Raw genomic sequence first — 14,365 nt, 5'->3', positions numbered from 1 at the left:
TGTAGCTGTGCTTTTTCTTTTTTTTCATGACTGCATTTATTACATTGTTTTTAAATATTCAAGCAACAAAATCTAACTATCACACAACTTTAATGATAATGAAATGAAAAAATAGCACAGGGCCATATTAATGTCCTCTCGGTCTCTGTCTTCTTCATGTCTTCCTGTACTTGGTATTTGTTCACAAATGCCCTTCTTACACTCCCAGATTTTTTTTGCTTTTTTTTTTTTAATTCAATAACATGGGTGGTTTTAGGCCCTAACAAATATAGAGGCAGTCAGTGCACAAAACTGCAGTTTTTAGTTCCATGTGGACCGTTAGTAACTGTCTCCACAGAGATGAATGAACACTGCTGTTTTCCACCTAAATTTAGATGGAAAAAAAATAATTACCTGCATAGAAAGAATCAGTGCCTCATAGCTGCCTCTTTTAAGACAGACAGGGAGTTGTGCAGGTCCCTCAGACTCAGCTGCAGCTTCTCATCTGCCCATCTCTGGTCCTGCTGCAGCTGGAGAGAGAGCACAGGGTATGCACACCCTCCCCAGGTCACTGCAGTGGTCAATCCTGCCAGCACTCCCTTTCCCCCCAACACACCATTCCCATTTATCAGGTGGGAGGCCCTGTGTGACTGAGGAGGAGAGAGCTGCAAGCAGAGGGAACACAGGGTGCTGGGACTCCTCCTTCATCACTCTGTTAAATGTCTTCTCTGGAATTTTGGCAGTGGGCTGGGGCCTGCAGGTGCACCCTCTGGGGTATGTGCTTGAGAGAAGGAAACTAAGATGCTGCTGCGGGCAGTGGGCTCTGGGCTGGAGCAGTGCAGCCAGGCACAGCTGCACAGCCCACAGTCTGGGCACACAGAGGAAGCTTGTCCAGCTGCGGACCTGGGATGTGGGGCTTAACAAGCAGTACTTGATCTTACAGATCTGCACAAACTGCACCAGTTGCTCAAGCTCTTCCCACTGCAGAAGCTCAGAAGTGACAACAAACCCAACCCTGATCCCAACAGGTAATAGCAATATGCGCACAAAAATATACACCCATTACAGAACGTAGCAGCGGAAGGAAGGAGTGGAAAACTTTAAGAGATTGAAGAAGTGCAAGGCTATATATTTTCCCAATGATTCCTTCATGTACAAAACATATCAGATTATTTTAGCTAGGAGTGAAAATAAACCAGACCCACTTTTTTAGTGCAAACTCTTCTTAAATCAACAATAGAAAATAAAAACTCATGTAATTAACAGAAAAGAGCTACAGTCGCTGAATTAATAAAATGACACTGCATAGGTTCGTAGCAACTTTGTATGGTGGCAGTTTGGGAAAGGGGTCTGACCAATGCTATGCTTAAATATTTTTCAGATGAAGCTTAATAATTTGTTAATAATTAAGTTAGGTTCTTAATGAGATTTCATTCTGGAGCAAGTAGAATTTATGAACCAGTACAGACAAGGATCACAAAATGGCATTCAGTTTTATTTCCAAAAAAGCAACGTAGTGTTGAAAAAAAAGATCAGGTTCAATTAGCTCTCCTCTGATTTGAGTGGATACAAAAATAGATTCTACTCAAATCCATAAAGCCAGTTAACAGTACCATAGCAAACAAATACCAAAGTTACTCATTCAGATACCACATATAGCAAGTCATAGGAATCTAGCATATATTATTTCATGTTTGTTTTTTGTTAAGCAGATTTATAAAATGTTTGTTAAAACTGACATAGCCATACGATTTAAAAAAAAATTGTACAAAAAATAATTTTATACCAGTTGGAGGTAACAGTGTGCATTTATTAAAATCCGGCACCAACGCAGTAATATTTATAATTTAAAACCCAGCCCAGTAGAAAAGAGAAATGTGCAAACACTTAAGAGTTAGATTTACTCAGTGGCTTGTGGTGCATTAGACTTGGCAATCCACTTCTGTTCTAATGCAAGGCGGGCTCCAAGAGATGTCCTAATGAGGCACTAAAAGGGGAGATGCCAAGGCAGGCATGCATAGGCATGCAAGTTGCAGCTCAGCAGCCTGCGAGGCAGGGAACACTGATGTGCTCTCCCCAAAGGACGGTTTGCCCAAATCAGTAGTAGTATGGCACGCAATCCAATGCCAGAAAAGTCCTTGATGAACTCGGGTCAGTCTTCTGTGGGATGTAAGAATGGAAAAGCCATTCAGAAAACAGAATTTTAAAGTTAACGAGATAAACTAGTATTTGGTCCCTCTGATGTGTATCACTGTGTCAATAAGCATTCACACTGGGCCCAAAAGCTCTAAGACGTATCTTTGCACACACACTCCTTCTGAGAGATGTGAAATTATTCTGAAGGCAATGTCCTACACAATTACTTTCCCTCTCCCTGCCCCTATTTTCTGCCCATGGGTTTTCTTTATTCACACCCTCATGTTGCTGTTGTCACTAAAACCATTTTTTCAAGCACAGAGAAAGGGAAGAAGAGAATCCCATGCATTCTATTCTGCTTAATGAAGGCACCTCCTTACTAAGTCTCAGCAGATTATTGCTGTGAGCTCTGTCTGCCTGTCATGCTTGTTTCCTGTTAAGAGTCACGAAGAGGCCTTAAAAAGATTTTTCTTTCCTCATTTAAAACAGCGTATTTACTCACATGGCATGTAAGCTACTGATCAGTGGTACTACATCACACAGCCGGCAGATTTCCAAGTCTGAAAATTCAGACCAGAGTTTTGCACTATTGCAAACAATTTAAATAAACCCAATGTTATGATTTTACTTTGTGTTTTCCCTTTGGCTACTTCACTTGGCCTGAAATAACTTCAGCCTCACCTACCTCCTCCATTATTTAGTCTGTGCCCTACTGGACTTCTTGCCAAACTTCTTTCTGCATAGCTCCTGAAATGACACAAGAGAAACTTCATTACTGCAATGCAGTACAAAGACATCCTCTCCCGACTGCTGACAGAAAACCAGGATTAAGTAATGTCCAGAGGAAGTGTGCAGAGCAGAGCATGTCAGGCAGTCACTTATCCTTACGCACCAGCAGTTGCCAATCCCACCAAGCTTCCTGCATCCGTTGAAAACAGTAGTCTTTTGTCTACATTTCTGTAGCCCCTGGCACCTGAACATCAGTATTCTAAGGAGATAAGATAAAGCCCCGCACCGAAGGTGGTAGCTTAGCTCTACTGTACAGACAGAATGGGAGCAGAGATACTGAATATGTCTAAGTGACAAATGTCAAGCCAGGATTAAAACTCCAGAATCCCATCCTCGGCCAACTAAGCCCATGTAGCCTGACCTTCGATCAGTATGGGTTGATACAAATAGAAACCTGTATGCGAATACTCAGAGTCCTGTTCCTTTGGGATGTGGGAATGTGATCTCTCCTGCTTTTCGGAGAGAAAGAAACAAAGCATTATTCATTAAAAAAATAATAATAATAATCAGGGGACAACATGAGAAAGAGAACCAGCATCTCTCATACTCTTCTTCCCTTTGACAATCCATGGGACACATGCATGAACAGGCTCTAGCACAAGGAGCGCTAACATTTTTTGTTGGGCACTGCCCTACGATCACTAGAAACGCCCTCCCTTGTCACACCCACCCTTAAGAACAGGGTAGATACTCACCCTCTTCCCCCCTCCAGAGTACTCTGGATCTCCTTCAGGACTTCTGGAAAGCAGAGTTAAAACAGTAAGCTAAGACAGCAGAGATCTGCTTTCAAGGCAACAGACTAGCCACATGCCACCTTCCAAGCAAAGCAGCCTTTAAAACTTGCCTCTTTCCACAGAAGAGTCAAACCTTACAATATCATTTCCCCTCTAGTAGTACGGGCTTTTACTGAACAGGCTGGCGTAAAGGGCTGAAGCAGACACATGCCAGATGAAGTGCTGCCAGCCCCAGTGTAAACAACTAAAATAAACTGCTGTTTTCAGCTGTCATTTCACACAAGCCTTACTGGAAAGTAAAGGTCCTTCTCTTATCACTGTGGTGAATGCAGCTATGTGGAAGAACTGCCTTAAGGCATGACTATCAGCCCAACCCCTTCTACCAATTCATGGGGAAAAATTTACACAGTATTCCTACCAGTTTTGCATAATTGCAAATCACTTGGGATTGAATGCTAGAACACACAAAAACCCCAGCAACTTTCTTCTTTTCCCACTAAGAAAGGCAAATGCCCTGATTTTAGCAAGATTTGATCTCACTCACTTTCATCATTGAGTAAGGCACGATCCATTAGCTTCCCAGAATTTCCTTCTAAAAAAGAAATAAGTAAATAAAAAGATGAAAAAAACCTTTTATCAGAAAATATTTATCTTCCTTCCCTGTATTGGAAGCCATTAGGTTACAGCCTGAACCAGTGACTGAGCAGCTGGTGGTGAAGGGACACAGCACAGCATAAGTGGGAGCAATTAAGCTTGTGGGACTAGAAGGGATGACCCTGGGTCTGCCCCTCCCTAAGCTCATTTAAAGGCTGGCAGCTGCAAGGGAAGGAATCTTTACTCAGAGATCACCTCCTTTGGTAAGCCCTGATCCTCAGAAAGGGGTAAGCAATTTCTTCCTCATTACTGAACGGTGACCTCTACCTTTCTTGGGTGATTTGAAACTGGTTTAAGCAGTTATGTCTGCTATCCGTACATTCCCACAATAGATTTTTTTTAAACTAACCACCTGTTGACTATACTGAATGCTCTGCAACTAATTCTTAAAGCCTCTTTGCATATGGAGATGTTTATTTCCAGCAAGATTCGTTCAGCTAATGAAACATGCAGTCTGAAATTTCAGACTTCATCTTCCTCCAGTCTCTTCCAGCAAAAGCTACATTTTATTCTCTCTAGGCAGCTCTGCCACACCCAGGCTCCCTTAGAGCTAGCAACTGCTGTATCCAGGCTCATCAAATTATTTCCCTAGTTTCATTTCATAATTTCCGGTTTCTTAACTAGAATGTAACATCTTTCCTATTGCTACAGTACTCGCAGGATTTACATGTCATCACGCTATATTGAGTACAATCATTTTTGCTTACCATCTTCTGCACAGTCCCCTGAACTTCTTCCTGAACCCCTGGGAAAGGAAAAGTGACAGAAAACTCTGAGGCAGGAGGTGCAGAGAGTTCATGAATCCTCTTGGCAGCTACAAGAAATTCCACTGCATGTTAACTAAATGGCTTGTTGATCAAGGATTTACTAAGGACTTCATTATTTGTTGTAGATAAAGAATTCTATGGACATTAGAGAATGTAAATAGTCTACCATTATTTGTTGAAGTTCTGAAAGGAGGAAGACTAGATTTTATCTCAAAACAATAATTTAACTTCTTCAGCAGAAGAGAGCCCCCCCAAGTCTCCAAGAATCAAGTGTCAGTCTGACATTGTTGGGGAACAAGTAATACAAGTTAGAGCTTAGAGTTTATGACTCTAGCTTAGGGACAACAACCCCAACGCTTGACTGCTTTGTCCTAGCAGCTGTACTGCAAGCAGGAAAAACATCAGGGAGAAGGTTACATTTCCTCATTCCAATCCATCTAGGAATGTTGTCATTGAAAAGCTTCTACCAACTTGAAAAGGGAGACAGACTACAAGAACTCGTAACACTGTCTTACTTGCACCAACTGCAACACAGGAGCAGATCTCAATGTTCAGATGCAATCAGTATGCCAAAGTTTTACAGGCTTTACCTGAATTTTCTTGCATTATCCATGACAGACATATTGTGCGTGTGATTGTTGCTTGAAACTTCTGGCACATCCACAACACACCGGGGCTCCACTAACCATTTGGTAGAAAGGGAAAACCTCTCAAACTCCGATGGTGAGATGAGATAGAAACCTACAGAGAATTGCAAATATATAAGCAATTTTTGAGTCCAGGAAAACAGAGGTTAGCCAAAAAGCAAAACAGAAGATCACTCTATATTCTAAGGGGACTTCTCTGTCATAAAGGGTTTGCATTTCCTCTGCTTTAAATAGGGTAGACTCATTGAGGAAGACATTACCTTGGTTTCCCACAGAGCGGTTAGCCTAGAGACTGAGCAGTATTATACTGAAAGATAACTACCTTGCTGTGCTCACACTCCTGAAAAGCAGCAGAAAAAGATTTAAAAACTGAACTGTGAAGAAGAGATGAGCCTTCAGCAGCCATAAAATGCTGGATGTCAATTTTCACACTTCTGAGTATTGAACCACAGGTAGTAAGAGACAATTTTTACAGATCCTGCTGCTTAAAGAGCCTTTCTCCTATCTGCCGACACCAAAAAGATAGCCAGAACACAGTCAGTTCTAAACAATAAGCCCTGTTATCACTATTCCATTGTTTGAAACACACGGTAGGGTATGATATTTTAAGAGAAGCATACCTTACCTTGGCCATATTTAGTGAAGACACAGGATGCAATGCCACTCACGTCCTCTTTACGGATGCAAGGGTAGCGAATCTGTAACTTAAGGAAGGGCAGCGAGATGATCTGAATATCTCCCAAGTTAGTCAGGACAGCCAGGTCATTTTCACTATAATCATCCGTCTTGCAGCTGCCAAAGTTAGCAACCATCACTTTTCGTACTCTACAGCCTTCCAGTGCTGTCAGTTTGAGCTTCAGTTTTGAGCTAACCTTGGGCAGTGTAAAGACCTGTCAACAGAAACAAGATTTTGATGCCCCCTTCCTGAACAAAGGCCATGGCTGCACCTTCCTTTAACAGCGTTTGCATTCACGGTGAATACACTCAAGTGTAATCTCAGTCAATCCAGCTTCCTGCTCATGGCACACGAAGTAATCAGCCACAGTCAGTGTTATGATTTGTTTCTGTTTTGAATCTGCTTGTTCTGATAATTGGAGGAGTTTTACTCTTCAGGCTGCAAACTGCATTTCTCTACTAAAAAAGGATCTCAAAATCCTTTCACATTTGGTTACAAGTTTTCACGGAAAAAAATGGGTTTACACTAACTGCATTCTTCTGTATTGAAAAGCCTACAGCAAGCTACTTAAAGCCTTCTCTACACTGACTGATTAGCATACCAAAACAAGAAACTTTTTGGTTGCTTCATAGAAATGCATACCAACTGTGCTTCTATATAGTATTACAGCCAACTTACTAACCACGCCAAAAACTGTTTCCCAAAAGCAGAAGCTGCCTCAAGTAAAGAAAATTAAAAACACAGCAATAAAGTGTATATGTACAGCATGCACATTATTATGCAGAACATCCAATTTGTCACCATACACCTGATTTATGGACTGTACCAAATAAAATAGCCATCCCAGGGGTGTTATTCAAGTACTGATGAATAAACATTCCCAAGAATTCTCCTGCCACTGAACACTGTGCAGGACTTCAGCAGATCTTAGGCACAAGTCCACATGTACCTCCTGAATAATACCTTAAATTGCTCTTCAGATACCACCAGTAGTTGATGGCTGCCTTGCATATCAGGGCTCTTAGAAAGGTCATGCGATACTTCCAGAGGTTCTGGGAGAGGTATGTTGTGTCCATCCAAGACGAGAATACCCACAACAGGAGCCCTGTGCATGAGCTGAATTTCTTTGGCTAGCCAAGATGAAAAATAAAAAGAAAACAGGAGTGCAGTCAGAGATGCTGTTAAAAATTCACTCACATCCTCTTAGAGCTGAAGACCTATTCATCATTTCTACAGAAACACTGACTCAAAAAGATTTCTATGGCTATGATTTAGGAGTTAAAGAATATCTGAACACAAATGGTTCTTGTTAAACAGTATCCATTATTACACAAAGATAACAGGTAGAGCTGTCAAAATAAGGTATGTGCACTATGGCTCAATGTTAAACTTCAGCAGCAGCTAATGTAAGTTTAGATTTTCTGAAGTCAGTGGGAAATAAAGCTACAGTACATCAGACAGTGCTGCAATTCACTTACTGTAACATCACCTAACTCAGATGCTGCTACATTTAGCTCCACTCTCAAGCAGCAGTAATTAAGCTACCTTGCCTTCCTGTTTGCATGGTTAAAGATGTGCAATGCAAGCAATAACTCAGATCCACAAAGACACTCACTTTCACAAAGCATACTTACCCTGCTCTGCCCTGACAGGTTCATCCATCCTTCTCTCTACTGGCGGAACACGTAAACAGAAGGCATAGACTGTACCTCCATTGGTGCCTGCCCACAAGGATGGGCAGTGGCGGGAGCCTAGAGCAACAAGAGGGCTCATGAGCTAGCAACCTCAGACACACACTAGTTATTTATATCTTCCCTTTGTCTGCATCCCAAATAACTTTATAGACTTGCCAGGGAAACTACAGGTTCTTAGTGCTTCTCTTTCCAATAGGCCTCTGTCGGAAGCTCTGAAGCGTGAACATGGAATGTGAGCAAAAGGAACAGAATTGTGCATCCATCATTCACCACAACTACTGCATCCATTTTTCACATTTGTATCAGGTATGACAAGGGGAAACTTCAGCACAGTGTCAACTTGGACTCTGATGCACAGCAACCATCACTCTCAATAAAATTAATTTCTCTGCTGGGGCAAGGATGAACTTTAAAGCAATGAGAAACAGAAAAGCTTATACTTAGAAGTCATTCGGTCACATCTGAAACCCATACATACAGACTGCATCCAAAGGTGAACGACTGCTTGCCTTGGATTAGCCAGCGGCCAGAATGGCAAGACAACAATTCCGCATGACAACAGATGCTCTTGTTCTATATTAGTTTTTCAGCATAATACAAAGATACAGAATGCACTGAAATTTCCTGGCAGTAGATCCTAATGCATTCCTTGGCAAAAGGAAGAAAAAAAAAAATTTGTGAGAAAGGAGATACTTTTTCTACTCACTGTCTCTCAAGAAGGTGTCAGCAAAGTATAAGGTGCGCACAAAGCCAGTGAAAGAGTCTTCTGCAGAACGGGCTTCAATCTTCCGCTGGACTGGAGCCAGTTCCATTTCCTGCAACATGTCTTGATCAAATTTGGCATTTGCTTCATGCATCTTCAAAGATGAAGAGATGCAGGGATTAGAGTGTAACAGTAGGAAGGGCAGCAAAAGAACAGGAAAACACACCTTCATAACAGTGATCAGGTATATTCTGAATCATAGGTTCAATTCAGAAGAGTGTATTTTCACTAAAATACTATTTTTATTTAATAGCTAGTAGCACTGTAAGTCATTTTGCTTTTACATACCAATAGATAACAGTATGCAAATGATCTCCTGCTCTAGGCAGTATAAATCAGGAGCCTACATGTTCCATGTCATAAAGCAGATAGGACCCAAAAAAATAAGCTCCTCACCTCTGAGGTATTTCCACCACGTCCTCGTCGCTTCCTACTGGACACTCGGCTTCTTCTAATCCTCCTGAATGACTGACGGAGGGACTTTTTCAAGGACTTCACCCTAGACAGTGGGCCTTCTAAAGCCAACTGATCACTGGGATGAAGTGTACATCTGAAAGGCCAGAGATACACTGTCACTTTCTACACTCCCAAGAGTCTAACAGGACATACACAAATGACTGTACAATAATGCATCTATGTTCTTGAGGCTCTCAAAGGACATAGTCAAATGACGCAGGGCTTCTTATTATACTGATTGCTCTCAAGAGACCTTTTCTCGTGACATGCTCAGTTAGCAATTTCACATCATCATTAATAGGGGATTACCCAGAAGGAACACACTTACTTGACAAAAACTAGTTGTTTCTGCTGGTGATCAAACAGCCCAAACCCATGACTAGTACCAAAGGCCACAAGCTTCCATTCAGAGTGAAGGGCCAATGAGGTGACCACAGCTGGTGGTTGACACTGGACAAGGACAAATGGCTGAAAACCAGCTTCAAATTGAACAGGGCCATCTCGAGTCTTCAGTTTCTCATGACCTTTCCATCGATAGCCCTCTTGGTCCTGCAGGAGATCTGCTTCAGCATGATCAACAACATGTTCTGCATCTTCATCATTCAGTTCCATCACCAGTACCTGAAAGAAAGAGGACAAGCTCTGCCACAGCTTCTATTCAAGCAGTCCTCCAAGCAGCAGGCTTTCTCAGCAGTTGCAAAACCATAGCACTACTCAGAACTTGCAAGGAGTTAAAATCTGAAAGATGAATCTGAGAAAGCAGAGAACTACAAAAAAACATTTTCAGCAACTGAATCAATTCACCACTACAGAAACAGACATGTCCAACTTTAACGTATCTTCAAGTTACACTGTGACAATCTGCATGAAAAACAAGGTTTATTTCAGTACCTGCCCTGCTGTACCAGCTACAGCCAAGTATCCGCTGTATTTACACAGGTAGATCTTCTGGATCCCAAGTCTAGGATCATCGCTATAGGGGTCAAAGGTACCAACCTAGGTGAGAGAACACAATTTTGCAGATGTATTTATTATGACAAAAAAATCAAAACTGCTCAGGTTTTCGGAAAGCTTCCACAAGCAGCAAGTACCCTACCTTGCGAAGCGGAGGCCATTCATCCTCACCCGTTGCATTCATATTATCATTGGGGTCGGCATCTGTGAGAAATACTCTCACTGTGCTTAGCTTATAAAGGAGATGTAAGCACACACCAGATGCATCCCAGAACCGCACAGTGCCATCTTCATGTCTGCATGGAAGAAGGAAAAGCTTCATAACCTTCAAGACTAAGTTCAGCATTTACATTGCTCCTTCTGAACCAATCTGGATTACTGCTTTCACTTCTACAGCGGTGTTTGTGAGGAAGAACAGGTAACTTCAGAATCACAAATAAGACAATGTTATAGGCTTATGTGTGGCTGCTACATCCTGTTTACTCAGCAGATTTAGTTAGCCTTACCAAGCTAGCAAACCCAGCTTTGAGATTTGTGAAGCTGCAGCCTTCTCTCTACAAAATAAGTGGACATTAATCTTACACAAAAGCCTCAGTTCGAATGAAGACAAGAAACTGAAAATGGTTCCTTTATTTATTTATTTATAAGTACATACCCTGTTAGAAGCAAGTCCCTCTGAGGAGGATCAGGAGCTATGTTGGTGCCACCATCAATCGGCCATGGCTACAAATACATTAAGGGAAGACAGTGACTTCCTAGGCACTGACAGCATGAAGAGAATATGCTGCCAGCAGGAGAGCATGAACTTCAGCGCAAGTGGAAGTGAAACAGTTCTTGCTGTTATCGCTTTTGTTTGGATTAGATGTTCCTGTTCTGAAACCAGCTGTGCTTTCTAGTGCAAGACACTCTACACATTTCTTCAAGAAGCTGTGCCAAAAGCTCCAAGCTTCTAAATCAGAAGATTGTTACAACTGATAGCTGAGAACACTCAGATTTCCCTTCTAGCTTGTTAAAGCCTGAAAAAAATATCATGTTTTAATCCCCCAGAATGAGCAACTGTTGGCGGTGCTCTGGGAAGAAAAGCCCTTTTCAACTCTATTAAGAGACAGGACAGCATCTGCTGAGGATTCATCCCTCCACATGCAGTCAGCAGCACAGACCACCCACATAATGAGCAGTCAAGCTCTTCTTAAATATATGGGAACACATGTACCTTTAGAGCAGCCATACCATATTCGAGTAGTGAACATTCTGCTTGTTCCCAGCACTGATAATCCTCTCCCACAGTTTCAATGGGATGTTGGAGACATGGTGTGAGCAGGTGATGGCTGAGCAGTGGAGAGAAGCCAAGTAGGGAGGATGGACTGCTGGCCAGCCATCAGATTTTAAGTCTATAACTATCAGCTCTTCTTCTGCCAGTACCACCATAGCAGAAGGATCATCAAACTCTGCAGAAACAAGATTCATTGATATTGACAAAAATTACTACCCAAGATTAATATAAACAAGTTTCTGGTAGGGTTTATACTAAAACTGCAATCGTGGAGCTCTACAGAAACGTGTTTTTGTTAGCAATACCTCTAAACACTTCTGTTTTTATTGGGCCTATAAAGGCACCAATAATAATAAATCTCAAGATACTAAAAGATTTGTGTTTCTTCACCCCACTGCTGGGACCATCAGAGTGACTGTATGGATTATACTGAAGAATAAAACATAATCAACATCCATGCTAAACAATACAAGTTCATACTGCAACATATAGATACAGCCAGAACTCTAGACTTTCCTACTGTTAATTAACAGCATATGGTGGACAGAAGTGCATATAGCCCAGCAGTGACCCACTTAGTGCTGCTAGAACCACAGTCCATCTAAGCTAAGCTGCTTAAACACAGTAATGCCTTGGGTTCTGCAGAATGTTCCTCTTCCTGAGCTGACAGGTGTTTCCAATTCAGCTCTCTTTTCAGTTTTCCCTGATTTTAGCATGTTGCACCATATTTCCTGCACTTTTTAAAGAGTGTGAACATCATCCTATATGTATATATATGTATATGCACACAAGATTTAAAAAGAGATTTATTACTATAACCTTATAGATGACATTGGGCACAATCAAGAAGATTTTTCTTTGTAACTAATAATTAAACCAAGTGGGAAAAAAAAAAGTCTGCAAGGACTGTTATTACAGTAGCACGTGTATGATAGCTACTATAGTAACTGGTGCGAAAAACCAAAACAATGGTTCATGTAACAGTTAACATATCTACAGGAAATTTAAGTCAATGTGCAACTCTAAACATGTTGATGCAGCAGGGGTCTGCATGAGCCAAAAACCTACTTGCAGCTCTTCACTGACAATCCCTACTATCTTATACTTTCACTTCCCCCAGAATATACTTGTAAGAACGCGTGTCTATAAGTAACCGCCTACCAAGACTATTCACTCAGTAGAGTTAACTTCAAGTAAACAGTACTTGGCACCACACTTAGTTAGATATCCCAAGTTTCACCTCTGACTGGCAACAGCCATAATGCAACACTAAGTTCAGGTTCTTCATGAAGTAGAAGTTTTACATTCAGTTTTAGTTGCTTTCTTATGTGCTGTCATTTGTGGTTTCCAAAGGACTTCTGAATAAAGCACAGATATGATATTACCTGTAACATCATGCATGATCAGCCCTGTGATATATCTACTACTGCCAATATTAACCTTATATACTATTTTTAAAATATTATTTTCCATACAAAGGCACATATGCGAGCTCAGTGCTTATTGCAAACATCTATTTTAAGCTGCTAAAGTAGCAAGCATACTAGTCTTTTTTTCCATGACTGACACACACCCATCCATGTGCTAATAAAAAGTAAAACAGTGTTAGTGCTTTTTAAAAATTGTTTTCGCAGCACATTTAGACTAGAGGAGAATCATCACCAACCACCACGCTGCAACACATGAGCTTTGTGCTTAATTTATTAAGTGAGTTTTGTACGTAATAAATACCTTTACCTTGCCATTGCAGGGAAGACTGCTTGAGGGGAAACAAGGCAAGCTAGCCACAAGGAAGCTCATCAACCACAGAAACATCATTTTATTGTAAAAAAAGACATTTTTATTTATTTATTTACTTATTTAAAGTGCCACAGCTTCAGCTCCTTGTAGCAGCTACAGACAGGAGCCAGTAGAAAATACTTTCATACTTCAATCCTTGGGAAGTATAAATATAAAGCTCCTTAATCTCAGTTACTTAATCCTAAAGGGACTTAAAATTTAATTCCTGCATATGATTAGAAACAGCCAATCTAGAATCTCTGTTCTTCATAAAAAATGATTGGTTTCTCTAATGATAAAAAACTAAACACTGCTTCACACTAGTGGTTCAGCACAATCGGAAGATGTTTATAAAAAGCATCCTTGTGTAGGTGAAGAGTAAAACAACAAACGTATACAGGCAGTTCATCTCATAAACACTCTACCTATTTCATGACTTAAGAAGGTCTGCAAAAGAAGTTCAGTAGGGGGGGGAAATAAAAAAATGAAAACCCTTTATGCCTACTTTCCCAAGACATTCCTTCAACAGATTTGTAGTCTGTTTTATACAATAGGCCAGAGGAGTCAACCTGCATGCACACTTTTGAATGCCTGCTACTACAGAGCACATGCTGAGAGCTGTCACAAGCACCACTCACAGTATGCAAGACAAATAGGTCTGGAAAATATTCAACTAGGCAAACCAGAAAACCTGGGAAGATTCAGCAACACAGATTTGCTGACAAGCTACTAAAAGGGATCAGACCAAACTGCAGAAGTTTGGATGCAACTTCCAACACTACACATTTGTGGAGCTTGAAATAGCAATTTTATCTTCAGTATCTCCAAGTTAACCAGAAACAAGGACTGCACCAGCATTTGGGAAAAATTCCTGACAATTTCATGGGACAGTGGAAGAAAAGGCAAATAAATTCTTTAGCAGAAGTAAAAAATCTGACAAACAAAACATGTTGCAGAACAAGTGCTATTTGTTATTAGAACTGTTTACATTCAGGCTCACCAGCAGTAAGTAAATTAAGTTCTCTATATAGCGAAGAGCTGCAAGTAGGTTTTTGGCTCATGCA

General features: G+C 41.0%; 1 protein-coding gene across 6 annotated transcripts in view; it reads right to left on the bottom strand.

Moving 5' to 3' along the window:
- Window positions 1-1,737: 1,737 nt before the first annotated feature.
- LLGL2 (LLGL scribble cell polarity complex component 2) overlaps window positions 1,738-14,365 on the bottom strand; it is a 33,148-nt gene continuing 20,520 nt past the window's right edge. For 3 of the 6 annotated variants that reach the window (XM_065735586.1, XM_065735585.1, XM_065735588.1), the window contains exons 11-27: window positions 11,480-11,697; window positions 10,905-10,972; window positions 10,392-10,545; window positions 10,187-10,291; window positions 9,624-9,916; window positions 9,236-9,389; window positions 8,783-8,933; window positions 8,017-8,133; window positions 7,346-7,512; window positions 6,332-6,596; window positions 5,650-5,800; window positions 5,000-5,037; window positions 4,183-4,230; window positions 3,600-3,642; window positions 3,299-3,353; window positions 2,801-2,862; window positions 1,738-2,139 (exon numbers count right to left, since the gene is read on the bottom strand). In XM_065735586.1, coding sequence (XP_065591658.1) covers window positions 2,809-2,862; window positions 3,299-3,353; window positions 3,600-3,642; window positions 4,183-4,230; window positions 5,000-5,037; window positions 5,650-5,800; window positions 6,332-6,596; window positions 7,346-7,512; window positions 8,017-8,133; window positions 8,783-8,933; window positions 9,236-9,389; window positions 9,624-9,916; window positions 10,187-10,291; window positions 10,392-10,545; window positions 10,905-10,972; window positions 11,480-11,697 — 2,081 coding nt within the window. In that variant the 3' untranslated portion in view covers window positions 1,738-2,139; window positions 2,801-2,808. The remainder of the gene's footprint in view (window positions 2,140-2,800; window positions 2,863-3,298; window positions 3,354-3,599; window positions 3,643-4,182; window positions 4,231-4,999; window positions 5,038-5,649; window positions 5,801-6,331; window positions 6,597-7,345; window positions 7,513-8,016; window positions 8,134-8,782; window positions 8,934-9,235; window positions 9,390-9,623; window positions 9,917-10,186; window positions 10,292-10,391; window positions 10,546-10,904; window positions 10,973-11,479; window positions 11,698-14,365) is intronic. The other 3 variants (XM_065735587.1, XM_065735589.1, XM_065735590.1) reach the window with 3 other exon arrangements.

The sequence above is a fragment of the Cyrtonyx montezumae genome, unplaced genomic scaffold, assembly GCF_038088225.1.
Source record: "Cyrtonyx montezumae isolate F1298 unplaced genomic scaffold, pur_monq_1.0 scaffold_19, whole genome shotgun sequence".
Taxonomy (NCBI): Eukaryota; Metazoa; Chordata; class Aves; order Galliformes; family Odontophoridae; genus Cyrtonyx; species Cyrtonyx montezumae.
This window is presented reverse-complemented; position numbering and strand designations above follow the sequence as displayed.